This window comes from Dipodomys spectabilis, unplaced genomic scaffold (genome assembly GCF_019054845.1).
Source record: "Dipodomys spectabilis isolate Male_0828 unplaced genomic scaffold, ASM1905484v1 ptg000053l, whole genome shotgun sequence".
Classification (NCBI taxonomy): domain Eukaryota; kingdom Metazoa; phylum Chordata; class Mammalia; order Rodentia; family Heteromyidae; genus Dipodomys; species Dipodomys spectabilis.
In genome coordinates this window covers 12,603,442-12,620,494 of record NW_024870730.1, presented here as the reverse complement: position 1 = coordinate 12,620,494, position 17,053 = coordinate 12,603,442, and the positions used below count along the sequence as shown (strand labels likewise).

Below are 17,053 nucleotides of genomic sequence, written 5' to 3'. Positions count from 1 at the left end.
TTACTTCTTTTTGCTTATGTGGTGCTAAGGAATCAAACCCAGGGCCTCAGGCATGCAAAGCAAGTGCTCTACCACTGAGCCACCTTCCCAGCCCAAATTATAGAATTATTTACAACACTGTTAACTGCCAATGGCATATTTTCAGTGGCTAGATCCTTTAATAAGCCCATATTCCAAAACACAAGTGAAAAAGAAAATAAACTTAAAGCTAGTGTGTTCCAGTATAAGACGAGTGCTCCTGAAGACTACAATCCTTTTGCAATGTCTATCTATGATTTTGTTCAGCTATAAACCAAAGCAATAGTTTCCTTTATTGTTGGATTTATTTCCATACTTTTACCTATTAGCCCAAGTGTACATAATGTAACAAGTTCAGTACCAAGGCATAATGAGTATTTTCCCAAACCAAATAGCTTATATTATCATTAAAATTCGGCCAATTTTTTCCAGTAATGTTCATGTTAAATCAACTTTGTATTCCTCTGACCTAGTCTGTTCTTTTAAAACGTCATTAGAGGGGCTGGGAAAGTGGCTTAGTGGTAGAGCGCTTGTCTTGCATGCCTGAGGCCCTGGGTTCAATTCCTCAGCTGAAAGTGGTGCTGTGGCTCAAGTGGTAGAGGGCTAGCCTTGAGCTGAAGAGCTCAGAGACAGCGCCCAGGCCCAGAGTTCAGGCCCCATGACCAGACCACAAAAAAAAAAAAAAAAGTCATTAGAACATTTGATTTGGCATCCTTATTTTATTATTGTGGTTTTATAACTTCAAAATGAAGGCTAATTTCTTTTATCATTAATGTTTTGTATTATCTGAAGTAAAGATCCTGTAAGCGTTTTCTTCAAGTCAAATAATTCACGCTTTAAAACTCATCCTATTCATAATAATAGAAAACAGAGTGCTAAACATGGGAGACTACACAGGAATGAGCTTAACTTTGTCTTCAAACACTTTTACAGAGATAATCAAGGATGGGCCAAAAATACAGAGGTTACTTTATAGCAGAGTTGAGTCCAGTGTTTAACTCTTCCAAAAGTTCTTTTTTTCAGCAACCTTCAGATGCCAGAAAATGAATGACAAAAGTTTCAAACAAGTAATAGAACCTGGTACTGGATATACTAAGCCTTTTTTTGTTTTTGTTTTTTTGGGTCAGTCCTGGGACTTGAACTCTGGGCCTGAGCGCTATCCCTCAGCTCTTCAGCTCAAGGCTAATGCTCTACCACTTGAGCTACCGTGTCAGTTCAGTTTGGGTGGCTTATTGGAGATAAGAGTTTCACAGACTTTCCTGCTCGGGCTGGTTTTGACTCAGGCTGGCTTTGAAGCGTGATCCTCAGATCTCAGCCTCCTGAGTAGCTAGGATTACAGGCCTGAGCCATGGCACCAGGCTATCCTAAGCCTTTTTAAGAAAGCTGTTCCTTGAGTAAGATAAGACAGGTTCTAAGGTCAAATATCACATTTTCTACTCATGTGCAGAAGCTACACCTGAAAGATATACATATTCACAGACATAGAACATGATTCTGTGAGACTGTCTGGGAGAAGGGAAAGAAGAGAGGTGAAAAAATGTAAATAAAAGATGGATGGATGCTGGTGGCTCACACCTATGATTCTAGCTAGTTGGAGATTGAGATCTGAGGACTGTGGTTCCACACTACCTCAGGCATGAAAAATCTATGCGACCCTTTATCTTAGGTTAACCCCACAAAAAGCCAGCAATGTACCGGTGGATCCAGTGGAAGAGCACTAACCTCTAGCACAAAAGCTTAAGGACAGCACCTAGGCCCTGAATCCAACCTCTAGAACACCAAAATAAAAAGGGTGAAATACACTGCAATGATGTATATAAAGACAATATAAAGAGTAAGAAAAATTATAGAGATGGTTATTATGAGCAAAACAGTATTTGTACATCTGAAATACTATAGTTGAACTCCTTAATACAAGTTTTGTTTTTTTTTTTGGCCCAAGACCAGGATTCAAACTTAGTACCTGATACTTTAATTCACTCTACCAACTGACCTACTCCTCCAACCCCAGCTTTAATTTTAACACCTATTAAAAAAGAAAAGAAAAATAGTCTGTTGGAGAAGATGGGAAGAGAGGAGTTGGGCTAACAGGATGGAAATGAGGATGAATATGAGCAAACTGGTTTGTTTACATCTATAAAAATAAAAATAATGAAACCTGCTGAAATTGTTTCAAGAAGGGACACTACTGTGCAAAGCAGAGTAATGGAGTGAGACTGGAATCTATTAGAGTATATGTATGGAAATTTCCCCCTTTTACATCAAATATGTTAATTTAAAAAAGTTCTGTTAAGGTAAGCCTTTTTATTATGAAAACAAAAAACAACAACAAAAAAAGCAGCAACAGGTAAAACTAAAAGCAGGTACATACCTGTTATATTTGTTTGCAATATTTTGAAGACATTACTGATCCCAATTGAGAGAGAATTTGAGTAAAAATTCCTAAGGGCTGTAGCACTGGCTTCCAAAGTAATCTGTATTGATTCTGTGGGAGTAAGTAGAAGCAACATTAGGACTAAAGCAGTGTTGTCTGATACTTCTGTAATGGTGATAAGGCTTCATTATTGTGCTATCAGACAGAGTACTGAGGCACTGGTCATAGGAGATTGTTAAATTTATGTCAATCATAACATACATATTAGTAACTAGTTTGTTGCTATCACAGAAAACAATGCCAAAATATTTATACAAATTCTGTATATATGTACTTAAATAGCACATGTCACAGAACAATACACACTGGCTTATCTACAAGTTTCTGAAGTAGAAAAGTTCATGTAAACTCAATTGCATTAGCAAACAATTAATACTAACAAAGTCTATGTCCTATATTTTATGACTTAGCTAAAATGGTTATCATTGCCTTTTGTGCTCTTTGAAAAAATTGCTAATACAAATGAGGCAACTTAGAGCCTAGCTAATAAAATGACACTAGAATTTTATCCATTTTATGTATAAATGAACTGATCAAAAGAACTTTTCTCAGAATAGTGGTATAATAATACTACAGAAAAAAACATTAAAAGCTAAAAAGTAACTTAATACAGTACATTTTCTTTTGAATTAGATAGAAAAGTAGATTCAGAAATACTAAGGATTACAGAGGAAATAAAAAGCTTTGCTTGTAATACATGTAAGGCAGTCTTCTTTTTAATTTAGCAATATCATATTACAAACTAAAAGAAGATTTTTAGCAGTGTAGCCAAAGAATAATAGCTGTTGAGCTGAATGGTGAAAAGGTTTCATTTTAAACAGGACAAGTGTTTACAAATGCTTTCATTGTACAAATTAAGCTTTTCTACTCACCAAGTCCCGGCGGTATGTTCTTGGCTAAATGATAAAGCCATTTAACTCTAAGCATCCAATCCTGATTGGTTGCTCTTTCTATGAGCAAATTAACAGCTAGGGTCAAAACATGTGGTTCATCAATCCAGTAAGGATCTAGTTCTATTGCTCTGAATTTTAGGTTCTCAGGGTTAGAAGACTGCATAATTCTCTCCAAGTCTTCCAAGGTAAGAGGCTGACTCCTATATTTTAATGGAAGAAGTAAAGTTAGTATTAAAACAACTTGCTCTATCACATCTGACCAAGAGAAAAAATAATTATAGAAATATTGTGTCACTGGACAATTAAAACATACTTAGGTCTGGGAGTATAGCTCACTGGTAAAGAACATGATTGGTATGTGCAACGCTCTACGTTCAATCCTGTGTATGAGTGTGTATAAAAAATAAAGGAGTGATGGTAATAGTTAAAATATGACAGTTGGCAAATACTCATGCAATGTTGGGGTTGAATATATTATGTTCTGCCCATTATTACAAAATCAAAAAACCAGCCAAAACCCAGACACACACAAGCTCTGCTGACCTCACCCAGCTGCTTGTTTTCACACTCATCCTGTTGAGGCAGTGTGCCAGGATCTGTCCATCACTTCGGACAACAGACAGGTGAGAATCTTCTGTAGCAAACAGAGCTGATGGAACAGAATCTGGCCACAACCCTGTGGCTAGAATGCAGTTTCCCCAGGTTTTCCGTGCTTGCAGAGAAGAAACACATTTTTCCAGCAAAACCTTTACAAGCTGTAAGAATTAAAATACAGAATATGCAGGTATGAATTAAGTGTTGCTCCCAAAAATGCTAGCAGAAAATGAAATGATAGCTTCCAAAGTTCACATTACTGTTTCCCAAATCTTAGAAATACTCTTCGAAGTATACTACAAGTTAAAATCTATTTTTGTTAATTACAGTTTCAAAAGAAGAATTTTTTTTTTTCAAAGGTGACAAAGGAGTCTTTATTAGGCAGCAACCATCCTGTCCTGGACTTTGGTGTTTCAGAACTAAGAGCAGCCCTGGCCTTTCATGGGGCAAGATTTATAAAGGCAAAAGCCACATGCAGGTGGTGAGGTGGTTTCTCAAGCAAGCAAACTGATTCACAGAAAGTAAATTTGCTGTTAGCCTTATCATAAGCAATTTCATAAGGTTGCATCCTGGCGCCATTAGGGGCGGGAGCACTTCTGCAGCTGCTGCTGGACCCAGCACAGGGAGTCAGCATTCCACTGATGCAGCTGGAAGCTAGAGATGTTGTTAAGTTTGGAGTCTGGGGGGTCAACAAATGGTCAGAACTAGTCTGATAGCCTGATTTCGTGGAAAGGGCTGAGGGCCAAGGATGGAGGTTGTTGAGTAAGAATGGCATCCTGTAAGTTATATCTAAAACTGGGTTCCAAAAGAGCAATTTTTACATTCAAGTTATCTTCTAGAAAGGAAGGACCTGAATACTAGATCTTTACCGGAGCAAATCTGCAGTGGTTAGGTCTCCCAGGTCATTAAAGATGCTTTCTATATAAAAATAATTTCCCTCTCCTCAATAATATAGCATGTTATTGCTAGAAAGCTGTGTGGAACATATCATAGTACCTTCTGATTTGTTGCTGAATGCTGAGAGCGGACATACATTTCCCAGCATGCCCCTGAAAAGGCTTGGTCTAAGCTTAGCCCACGCTGCAGGTATTGCACAATGAGTACGGCTGTCTGAATTAGAGTAGTCACAGAAGAGGTTGGAGAACCTATAAAAAGAAAATACTGTCACCTGTAAATAAGTTATTCTTTAAAACCTCTGAAGAAAATAAGATAAAGTCTGCCCTTATATCAAGTCTCCTTCTACTCAAACCCAGCTAGATATGTATTTTTAAGAAACTGTAAGTATAATGTAGACATTTCCTAGTGTAACAATAGATTTGTGTTCCTATCTCCTATCTGGACACTCTTCTCTGTTGTGTACTATGGTAGACTCCTTCACAGGTATGATAATGATAGTATTGTTGCATGTATACTTAACCTGAAGCTGACACACTGAAAGTGGGCAAATCACATGGCCTTATAAAAAACCACAGGATTTGAAATTCAAACAGATACTATGTTGAAATCACAGCTGTTATTATTACCAATTAATTCTGACAAGTGACTGAAACAGTTTGCTTTTAAAATAGGAATGTGCTTCACACAGCTAAGCAAATGGAGCAGAACTGTACCAAAGACAGAATACTCAAAAAAGCATTAGATTTATTACTGATCCTGTTATGCAGAACCAGAGCTATTGTTCTCAATCAAACTTTACACATTACCTACCTTCTTGAGGCCCATCACGTCCTTAGATAAGAAACGCAAAAGCTCACAAATTACAGAGTCTAAAACTGAATCACTCAAACAATGGAATCTGGTTGGCTGCATGATTTACTTGGGGAATCATTTAGCACACTGATTCTTTGCCTTACCCTGATACTCTATGTATCTACAATTTACTATCTGCAATTTAACAGGCTTTCCCAGTATATCTACTTCCATGGACACTATGTAAAAACGAGGTAACAAAGTTTTACAGGATTTAAACTCTGCAGAGGCCTAGAGGTTAAGTGCCTCACCTACAAAAGTCCTCTGGATCTCTGCATGGAAACCCAGTATGATGTCACACACACTGTCTCCCACCAACCCAAGGCTGTGCAGCAGAACTTTCATGTCCATGTTGTCTGGGATAATATCATCCCAATCTCCTGAAATGTAGATTTCAAGTCCACGATTTCTCATAGCTCGAGATATTTCTCCATGAATTGGATCCATAGAAAGAAAAAGCCTAATAAAATTGCAATTCAGAGAAGAGTTAAATCCCAGTGTAAACAACAATGTAACCTAGAAACATTTGGTGAAGTTATAGATAGCTTATCTAAATTAGGGAGTTCAGATACAAATACCTGAAATTGGGATGTGGAGTAATTGTGGGAGTAGATCCATCTATTAGTCCTCTCTCATTAATTGTAAGGACACCTCCAGGTTCAAGCAAAGCATTCAAACGATCCAAGACTGATGGGCTGCACAGACAGAATTCAAATGGCAATGGCAGAGAAGTGGACATGCTCCTTAGTTCTGTTCTCCTTGCTCAAGCCTCCAACTTTTCTGACCTGCAACTTTTACTACCAGAGATTATACCTCACATAGGACTATGATCTCTTTGAAGAGTAACTATTCTATCTAACCCCCCACTGCCCAAGACACAGAGTCGTATCTTTAATCAAAGTAAATTAACTCAATTAAATAAATGAAATAAAAGAAAATTCCGGGCTGGGAAGGTGGCTCAGTGGTAGAGCGCTTGCCTTGCATGCATGATGCCCTGGGTTCGATTCCTCAGAACAACATAAGCAGAAAGAAAAAAAGCTGGAAGTGGAGCTATGACTCAAGTGATAGAGCCCTAGCCTTGAGCTGAAGAGCTGAGGGATAGCGCCCAGGCCCAGAGTTCAGGCCCACGACCAGACCCCCCAAAAAAAAAGAAAAAGAAAAAAAGAAAGAAAATTCCCTATACTACACAGCCTTTCCCCCCCTTCTAGCTCTTACATCATCGAATGTTTTTACTTAAGTTCAGCCTCAACAAGAAACATTGAGTAAAAGCATCAAGAAAGAAAAGCCACAAGGTGTAGTAATTATGTGTATATAGCTTGAACTCAGGACCTCTTACTCTCAACTAAGCCTTCTTGATCAAGGCTAGTGCTATACCACTTTAGTTTTGCCTTTAGTCCTGTAGTAGCTTCTATTACACCAATGAAACCAGTAAGCAGTAGTTTTGTACTTGTGCATTTCTTTATACTAGGATCATACGTGATATATGATCATCTGACTTGTAGTCATCACTGATACACTTATAAAATGTCTTGTATCAGAATCTACATTTCAAAAATCTTATTTAAAAATGATTTTAACAAATGAAGATTTCTGATATTAAATAAAAAGGCTTAACTCATGATATTGTGGCAATTTTGTTAGTGTATGCTTCAGCAGTCTCATGGCAAAATGCCATTACCCCTATTGCTAGTCAAGATAAACAAAGGGCTGGGCAATAGTGGCTCACACCTGTAATCTTAGCCACTATGAGGCTGAGATCTGAGGATCACAATTCAAAGTCATCCTGGGCAGCAGAGTTTATGAAACTCTTATCTTCAATTAAGTACCAAAAAAAAGCTAGAAGTAGAGCTGTGGTTCAAGAGGTAGAATGCCAGCCCTGAACAAAAAAGTTTAGAGATGGGGCTGGGAAGGTGGCTCAGTGGTAGAGCGCTTGCCTTGTATGCATGAGGCCCTGGGTTTGATTCCTCAGCACCACATAAGCAAAAGGAAAAAAGCCAGAACTGGCGCTGTGGCTTAAGTGGTAGAGTGCTAGCCTTGAGTTGAAGAGCTGAGGGACAGTGCCCTGGCCCAGAGTTCAGGCCCCACAAGCAGGCCCCCCCCCCCCCCAAAAAAAAAGCTTAGAGACAGTGCCCTGGCCCTGAGGTTCAAGACCCAGAACTGACAAGTGCACGCTCACGCACACACACTCACACACACAAACACAAAGACACAGAGAAACAAAGGATTAAAAATAAAAACCTGCCATATAGGTTTCTACTTTACTAAACCTGACACCATTAGGCATACTGGTAAATGAACATAAGGTTCTTACTTGCAGAAGTTAACATTGTCCATGAGAAGCCAGTCTCCAGATTTCAGGGCCTGAACTAACATGCTGTCAACCCATTCAAATGCTCCATGGCTGCAACCATTGGCAGACTGTGTAAGCTTCACTCCAAAACTTCGGAAATCTTCCACAAGTTTGGCAAACTCTGTAATAACAATGGCAATGCAATATCAACATCCATAGTGCTAAATTTCAAACCAAGGTAACAATACAACCCATCCTCCCTCAAAAACAAAAAAAAAAAAATTTAAAAAACCCGCCAAACTAAGAATTCATTAAAAGATTTAAACTACTGGCCCATTTTTTTTTTAAAGGATTCATAATAGAATTATTTTGCTTTGATTTAACATAGGTAAGAATATTAGATTATAGACAGGTAAAACTTATCAATGCTTATCTGAATTAATAACAACATACTCAAAAATTTCCCCTTGGTGATGAAGAAAGCAAATATTTTTTCTAATATAATTTTTCAAATGAGACACTACCAGCAGGAAGAGGATAAGGTTACGTATTCAGTACAACATTCTACTGAAAGGGCAAAGTATAATGAATGTCATTGAACTGAACTGACTTTTGAATGATTATACCATAGGTATGATTAAAAGTTATTTGCCAATGAGGCTGGGAAGTTGGCTCAGTGCCAGAGTGCTTGCCTTGCATGCATGAGGCCCTGGGTTTGATTCCTTAGCACCACATAAGCAGAAAAAAAAAAAAAGGCCAGAAGTGGCGTTATGGTTCAAATGGTAGTACGCTAGCCTTGAGCTGAAGAGATGAGGGACAGCGCCCAGGCCCAGTTCAGGCCTCACAACTGACTTAAAAAAAAAAAAAAAAAAAAATTTGCCAAATACTTTATACAGCCCTTCACTGAAAATATTTCAATTGTACATTTTTTGTTGAGAATTGGCTTATGAACTTTCTTTAATATAACAAAGTAACATGTGAGATTCTTTTGAATCATGAGTACTAAGGCTTAATCTCCCACTGCTAATCCCTAGAATACTGGAAGAAATGTACCAAACAACTGTTTCTAGACATATGGCAGCATGGACCTGTGTCGCCTGAAAGTAGAGGGAAAAACAAAACAGAGAAAATGCTTTAATTCCCTGGCTTTAAACCTGGAACCACGATCCTCACATCTCAGCCTTTTGAGTAGTTAGGATTATAGCATGAGACATTGGTGCCAGGCAATTTCTTACTGCAAACCAGGAAGCAGATAACCCCAGAGAGATTACAGAGGTCTCACTGAATTGAAGGCAAGATGAGGCAAGTTACTCAGAGCACCAATAATGTGGATAAGGGTATTGACCTTTGGCCAAGTAAAAATACGAATGTACACATAAAAGATGAAGCTCTACAAAGACGAACAAAAACTTTTTTTTTTTTTTTTTGGGTCTAGTCGTGGGGCCTGAACTCTGGGCCTGGGCGCTGTCCCTCAGCTCTTCAGCTCAAGGCTAGTGCTCTACCACTTGAGCCACAGTGCCTCTTCCGGCTTTTTTCTTTTTGCTTATGTGGTGCTGAGGAATCGAACCTAGGGCCTCAGGCATGCAAGGTAAGCGTTCTACCACTGAGCCACCTTCTCAGCCCCTGAACAAAAACTTTTAAGGAAAGGGCAATTGCTGGGGAAATGTAAGCTGAATAAGACCAAGAATCATTCCATTTCCTACCAGACAAAGACAGACCTTGGAGAATGCACATAACAGATGATTTCTCAGGCCTAAGATGATCTACAGGCTAGACATTTCTCACCCCTACCCTAAAGAAGTAAGCCTATGCCAAACTAGGTGCCCAAATAAAAAACTTAATTAAAAGCAATCCTGAAAAATGAAAATAAAGGCCAGGTGTAGTGGCTTATGCCTGTGATCCTAACTACTTGGTAGGCAGGGATCAGAAAAATTGTAATTCAAGGACATGCTGAGAAAAATATGGCAAAAGCCTTTCTTACAAACAAGCTAGTATGCCTGTGCATCTCTATAATCCCAGCTATATGGAGGCATAGGTAGAAGGATTAAAGCTTAAATCCTAAGACCCCATCAAAATGATAGCTAAAAAAAGCAACAAGATGTTTGGGTTGTGGCTCAGGTCATAGAAAACCTGTATAGCAAGCATGAAGTACGAGACAATCAAAATGATCCAGAAACAACTACCAAGAAAGCCCCATAGTCTTTAAAAGTATAGAAAAATGAAGTACTTGTCAACGTCTGATATTGAACATCTAAATTACATGATGCAAATAACGATTCTAATGCACCATTTAGAAATATGTTCAATATGTACAAGAATTTAAAGTATAAACATAATGAGCCAAGTGCCAGTGGCTCTTGAAACAAGTGGTAAGGCAAAGCCTTGCCTAGCAAGTACAAGGCCCTGAATTTAAATCCCTTTTACTGCCCCAAAGGTAGTAACATAAATAAATACAAAAAGAGAGAAGGGGGAAGAATCTGAATGAATGAGTAAAAAATTTAAAATTAAAATAGTGGGTTTAAGTTGAGAATTAGCACAAAGGAACTAAATAAATGATCTGACCCATGGCCACAGATAGAGTGTTTAGTAGATCTAAGTAGGGGGTCTGATTTCTTCATTCCTAGGAATCAATTTCAAGTAGCTTTTGCAAATACAAGATGATAATCTATCCACATACACAATATATAGATCTTTAATCCTTCTTGGTGGCATGTTTATGTGGGCATGCCCAGAAAGTAGCAATTCACAAGAGGAATTAAGTTTCCCTATTAATCATATGCCATGAGGAAAAGATATACTTCTCCCATTTACACAAACACGTCCCATCAATTCAGACTCTTGTTCTGCAGTTTAAATATGTCGAAGTACTTGAGAAATTACTAATAAGTAAAAAATAAATAAAAGCAGCTTTACGTGCTAGTGTAGTTGATTATAATAAATGAGTATGTACAAAATGAACCACATAACTCAGTAACCAATTATATTCCTGTGTGCTTTCTTAGTATTAGTAATTTGGCTCTGTTAATTTTTTTATTTCTAATTTTTGTTCACATTTGTTATTAGTAAAACAGCTTTGCTAATATAAGAAAATATATCAAAGTTTTGATTGCTAATCAAAACTAATAATTGTTAATCATTAAACTAAGTAATATGGGCATGAATTAAAAAATATATTCCTGTAAAAGAACACAGTATAGACAATGGTAAGTGTACAATATACAAACCTAATAAATACACATACCTGCCTTGGAGTATGAATTGATTTTATTATTGAGTCGCTGCATAAGCAACAAAACTGCTTCCAGTTTGTTGACAATCTCCATGGAGATCTCTCTACCATCTTCTCCAAGAGACTTGGGTTTGTATGTTAGAAGGAAATGGCTCCAGGCCCGTAGCACTATTTCTGTATCTTCAGTACTGATGAGGAGGCTATCCCTTAGCAGAGCTCTCACAGTACTCTCGACCTTCTCTAGGAGCTGCCTCCAAGGTCGTATAATATCAACCTGCAGTTTACAGAGCACATAACTCATCACAGACCCAAGATACTGTTATCTGTATTCCGCACTAACACAAGACTCTTAGTAAATCATGGGTTTTTGAGTTTTAGCTGAGATGGGCAAGTACTCCAGTTACCTGTTCAAATCCACCTAGGAGTTCAGTAGTATCCATTGCACTGTTCATAGCCATGATCTTTAATGTGTGGCCAGTAAGGTGTGCAAGAAGCTGGACCAGGCTGGTCTTGCCTACAGAGGCTGGCCCTACAAGGATGACCATCCAGCTCATCTGCACACACTTCATGATGGACTCCAGAGACTGGAATGACTGATGCAGGAGTGAAAGGGGCTGCCGGACTGGGTGAGGAACATAGCTACCGCGAGAAAGGACTGAGTAGCCAAGCTGAAAAAGATGTCAATAATGTGTTATAAGCATCCTTGGAAGTGGGGACAGCAGCAGCTAGAGAAAATTATAAAATGAAAAAGGGTTTCCTAGACTTCATACCTGAACATCATAGGGAGTGATACGAAATTGTCTGGTTCCCATATAAGGGTTAGAACTTGAACTGAACACATCCTTGAATACAGTGATGACCTAAAAGGAGATGATGTTGCAATCAAGACACAAATCACTCCACCAAATTCTTGTGCAAACCTGGAATGAATACTTGTAGAAAACAAGCACAGCAGTGAGTCCCTGTACTCAACTAATACTAGCTACAATTTTCTTATCCATTTCAATTCTCTCTTATTTAATGCATAGACTGAAGTTATTTAAGTCTTGAAATAAAACTAAATTTACAGTTAAAACTAGTTACATAATCCCATATTATTTAAGATTGCAGTGAGAATATACCTAAATTAAAAAACACTACCATGGGTTCAGGCATCAGAAGCTCATGCCTATAATTCTAGCTACTAAGGAGGGTGAGACCCAAGGTTCATAGTTTGAAGCAAGCCTAGGCAGCAAAGTCTGTGAAACTTTTATCTCCAATTAATCACACCAGAAATGGAGCTGTGGTTCAAGAGTAGAGTGCTAGCAATGAGCAAAATGGTTTAGTGACACTGCCCAGACCCTAAATTCAAGGCACAGATGGCAAAAATAAAAACAAAAACAAACAAAAAAAACCCCATAAGCAATATGGCAAAGCTAGAGATAAGACTGAATTAGGGATTATGATAAACTTCTGATCTCTGAAGTCCTGAAAAATAGCCAATTTCCACTTCATGGGTATGATTAATGGGATTCATAAGCAATACACAATTGAGCATGGTTGTTTGGTATCCGTCCAAATCAAAGTTATTCCTCTTACCAATTATTTACACACTTATAGCTTCCTTAGCAAGGCTGTTAGAAAACTTGCTACTAACTCTGCTTCTATTATGGATCTCTTTTCAAAAGCAAAGAGGAGATGCATGTATAAAAAAACACTAACAGCCAGTTGTCAGTGGTTCACGCCTGTAATCTAGCTACTCAGGAGGCTGAGATATGAGAACTGTGGTTCAAAGCCAGCTGGGTAAGAAAGTCCGGGAGACTCCTATCTCCAATAACCACTCAGAAAACTGGAAGTGGTGCTTTGGCTCAAGTAGTAGAGTGCTAGCCTCGAGCTGAAGGGCTGAGAGACAGCACCCAGGCCCAGAGTTCAAGACCCATCACAACAAAACAAACAAACAAACAAACAAAAACCCCACTAACTTGGCTTACAATAGAAAAAAAAACAAACAATACCCCAGAGTGTAAACCATGCTGTATTAAAAGTAGCAATAATCTTTTAACCATTGTATGCTGCACTAAAGTAAGTAATAAAAATAAAATCTTAAGAGTTCAAGCCCCGTGACCAAGCAAAACGATAAAACAAATCTTAATCAGTAAGATTAGAGGCAGCACGGAGAAAATATTTCTGTCACTCACTTTCAGTCAAGGCAAGCTCTATGCTAAAATGCTCATCACCACTCCCTGGTGCTCTTTCAGAGGGCTGAGACAAAAATTCAGTCTAATTGGGTTTGTTTTTAAACGAGATTCAATGCACCTGAGCCCTTCCTGCTTTGATTTTCCCTGTATTTTTAATTTTTCAGATCTTTATTTCCCCTTGGAAAAAAATCTATTTGGCTGATTACACAAAATGCCTATTGGGTGGGCTATGTAAACCTTTCTTACACCTAGTGACCAACCAATCTCTCTACCACTGTTCTGAAATGACGGGTTTTTTGCATTTTGAAATATTTGTACATATGTAATACAAATTAGAGATAGGAGCCAAATCTAAAAACAATATTATGATTCACCTTATACACATAGCTGGAAGGCAATTTTATACAGTATTTATAGCATACCTGCATTTTGACTGTGACCACCATTATAAGGTTGGTCAGGTGTTGAACTTGTGAAGTTTCATTTTTGTAGTTTTCAAAGTATAGAGGTACTATGTTATACAGCTAATAAATTAAATAAAAATACTGTCAAAATATAGTGAATATTTTCTCCTAGTCCAATGACTGAAAGGCATTTAAAGAGTTATGAATTATGTGCATTTGCCTAGACTTTAAATACCACATAAAAGGAGATTTTGGCAGCAGGATAAGAGATGTGAGACTCACTGTGGCTAGCCACACTGCAACTAGGAGATTATGCATCTAACATAGATTTATCAATTCATTTGTTTTTAAACATTGAGGTTAGCAGAAAAGAACAGTAGACCAAATGGAAAGGGCTGAGTAGAAAAGAACAACAGAGCAAGTGGAAAGGGCCTGGACTACAGGGATTGCTCTGCTAGCTATGAGACACTTTAACTCTGAGACCTGGACTCTTAACTTCTGGAAACTAGGGCTGGGAAGGTGGCTCAGTGGTAGAGCACTTGCCTTGCATGCTCGAGGCCCTGGGTTCGATTCCTCAGCACCACATAAGAAAAAAGCTGGAAGTGGCGCTGTGGCTCAAGTGGTAGAGCGCTACCCTTGAGCTGAAGAGCTGCGGGACAGTGCCCAGGCCCAGAGTTCAGGCCCCACGACCAGACCCCCCCCAAAAAAACAAAAAAAACAAAAAAAAAAAACTTCTGGAAACTACTTTGTGACAAAAGAAGGAAGGCCTTTATAACACAAACAAAAATGCTCAGGTAAGGCATACAAGCTATAGTCTCAGCTAGATGGGAGAGTTCAGATTAGACAACAAACAAGTCTTTCCAGAAAACTACAAGTACATAATGATAGTCTTAATGCAGAATTCTATTGTTCTAATCTATTTACAAACAGATTATCTTCATGTAGATACACAATTATCTTCTCTTTACAACTACTATTCATGTTCTCAACTTTATGTCCTGTTAATGACTAACAATGGAGACCGACCAACAGTTAAAGCTGTTAAAAATGTTGTGACATGGGGGATTTAGATGATAAATTATGTCCTCTGAAGCAAACTAGGCCAAGAGTAGAGAATGTATTTTATCTGTCTCTATAATTTCTAAGCATTATTATTGTGAGTATGTACTTTTTAGGAATAAATCAACTTATTGGTGGAAAAAATTAACATAAAAAGCATTACAAAACTCACCCTTTCCTTGTCTTCCCTGGTTCTCATTCTTTCACCATAGACCAAAAAGACATGCTGACCAGGATCATAACAGCCAGGGGACTGGTCAACCAACATCAACTGACACCAGCGGAACAGGTCTCGGAGGTTAAATTCCCAGGGACCTCCCCTTTGTCCCCATTTCTTCTCAACGGTCACTTCATGATCAATCTAGAAAGGAAGTTTCCTTATTGAGAAACATGTCTATCAGGCAGTGCAATTAAGTATAATCACTGAACTACAAATGTGTACAGAATCTAAAATAGATATTAATAGATTTGATTTGGGTATCTTCTTTCATCTCAGATGTTTTACCAAGATTAAGAAATGTTACTGTTACACTCAACTGAGTAGTAAGCCTTTCAGACGAATTCTGTGATTTACTTTTGTGATACAGGATAGTAATTTGATGCAGTACTATATTGAGTAAATATTGATTCAAAACTAATTCAAGCAAGTACTTACATGGTTATTAAAAGCTACCATTTTCTTAACAATATTTTTGTTAATGGCGGGAAACAAAGTACTGGCAATAAATTCCATGTCAATTACTGTAAGGGGATCCACAAAAACCTAGAAAGTCCAAGCAAAACATGATAAAATGCTATTATTTTCCTTCACAAAATGGTGTGTCATGCTATATGAAATCTTTATTTGTACCCAGTAACAATAATTGAGTAACAATACATAGTTCTAGCAATCATTGAGTAACAAAGGTGATTTTTAATTTTAAACTGATCCTACCTTAGTTCCAAGTATGCACCACTTCCTTCAACTGTCTTACAAGTTCCTACTACTCCATTTTTAAGAAAAGGATTCATGAAATGTTCAAAGTAAAGAGCATCAGATTTGCCTTTAGTTCTAGGCTAGTGTAGATAAAGACACATGTAGCCAGGCAGAGGTGGTTCATGCCTGTAATCCTAGCTACTCACCAGGCTGACATCTGAGGATTGCAGTTCAATGCCAGACTGGGCAGGAAAGTCCTTGAGATTGTCATTTTCAAGTAAGCACAAAAAAGCTATAAAAGGACCTGTTGCTCAAATGGTAGACTGCTAACCTTGAGTGCAAAATCTCAGAGACAGTGCCTAGTCTCTGAGGTTCAAGCTTCAGGATCAGCAAACAGACAAAGAAAAACGACCTATGCAATTTATTTGTAAAAGAAACGGACCTAAAACACATTCTATATAATTTTAAACTATTTTCAAAATTCTGGATGGCAGTGTATGAAGGTTTCCTGTAAAATTCACTACACTTTTCAACTCTGAATTATGAAAATTTTCATAACACTAAAAGCTATAAACCAGTCACGGTATTCCATGCCTTGTAATCCTAGCACTTGTGGAGCCAAGTCAAGGCAAGCACAGTTATACAGTAAGATTCTGTCTGAAAAATGATACCCAGAAAGTTCTTTATCAACAAGGGAAGAGGTCATTAAGAAATATTTGGAGCTGGGCTCCGGTGGCTCACGCCTATAATCCTAGCTACTCAGGAGGCTGAGATCTGAGAATCGTGGTTCAAAGCCAGCCCGGGCAGGAAAGACCGTGAGACTCCTATCTCCAATAAACCACTAGAAAACCCGAAGTGGCGTTTTAGCTCAAGTGGTAGAGCGCTCGCCTTGAGCTGAAGAGCTGAGGGACAGCGCCCAGGCCCAGAGTTCAAGCCCCATGACCGACAAAAAAAAAAAAAAAAAAAAAAAAAAATTTGGAGTTTCTTCTAAAATCTCTAGAATAGCCAAACTCTGAAAACAGCTTTAATTACTAGAAAGCATGTGCATATACCAGAAAGCATGTGTACATACATTGCTATTTGCAAACAGAAATACAGGCATAAGAAAAGATTCTAGTTCAGTAATGGTAAGGTTGGAGAATACTGTATATTTTTATCATTCACGGTAGTTTTCTATTTTTTATTACTTTTCTTTAAAAATTATATAAATTAATATAAAATACATTACTTATTAGTATATTAAACTTTACAAGACTGGTCATTCTCTTCCAAATGTGAGAAAGACACCAA

The 17,053-nt window shown here is 38.0% G+C and overlaps 1 protein-coding gene across 2 annotated transcripts in view; it reads right to left on the bottom strand.

The window, feature by feature from the left end:
- Mdn1 (midasin AAA ATPase 1) overlaps positions 1 to 17,053 on the bottom strand; it is a 156,163-nt gene that overhangs the window by 65,158 nt on the left and 73,952 nt on the right. For both annotated transcript variants that reach the window (XM_042679510.1, XM_042679511.1), the window contains exons 39-50: positions 15,503 to 15,610; positions 15,020 to 15,208; positions 11,978 to 12,067; positions 11,612 to 11,875; positions 11,220 to 11,481; positions 8,000 to 8,159; positions 6,267 to 6,383; positions 5,940 to 6,148; positions 4,936 to 5,084; positions 3,889 to 4,100; positions 3,325 to 3,545; positions 2,390 to 2,503 (exon numbers count right to left, since the gene is read on the bottom strand). In XM_042679510.1, coding sequence (XP_042535444.1) covers positions 2,390 to 2,503; positions 3,325 to 3,545; positions 3,889 to 4,100; positions 4,936 to 5,084; positions 5,940 to 6,148; positions 6,267 to 6,383; positions 8,000 to 8,159; positions 11,220 to 11,481; positions 11,612 to 11,875; positions 11,978 to 12,067; positions 15,020 to 15,208; positions 15,503 to 15,610 — 2,095 coding nt within the window. The remainder of the gene's footprint in view (positions 1 to 2,389; positions 2,504 to 3,324; positions 3,546 to 3,888; positions 4,101 to 4,935; positions 5,085 to 5,939; positions 6,149 to 6,266; positions 6,384 to 7,999; positions 8,160 to 11,219; positions 11,482 to 11,611; positions 11,876 to 11,977; positions 12,068 to 15,019; positions 15,209 to 15,502; positions 15,611 to 17,053) is intronic.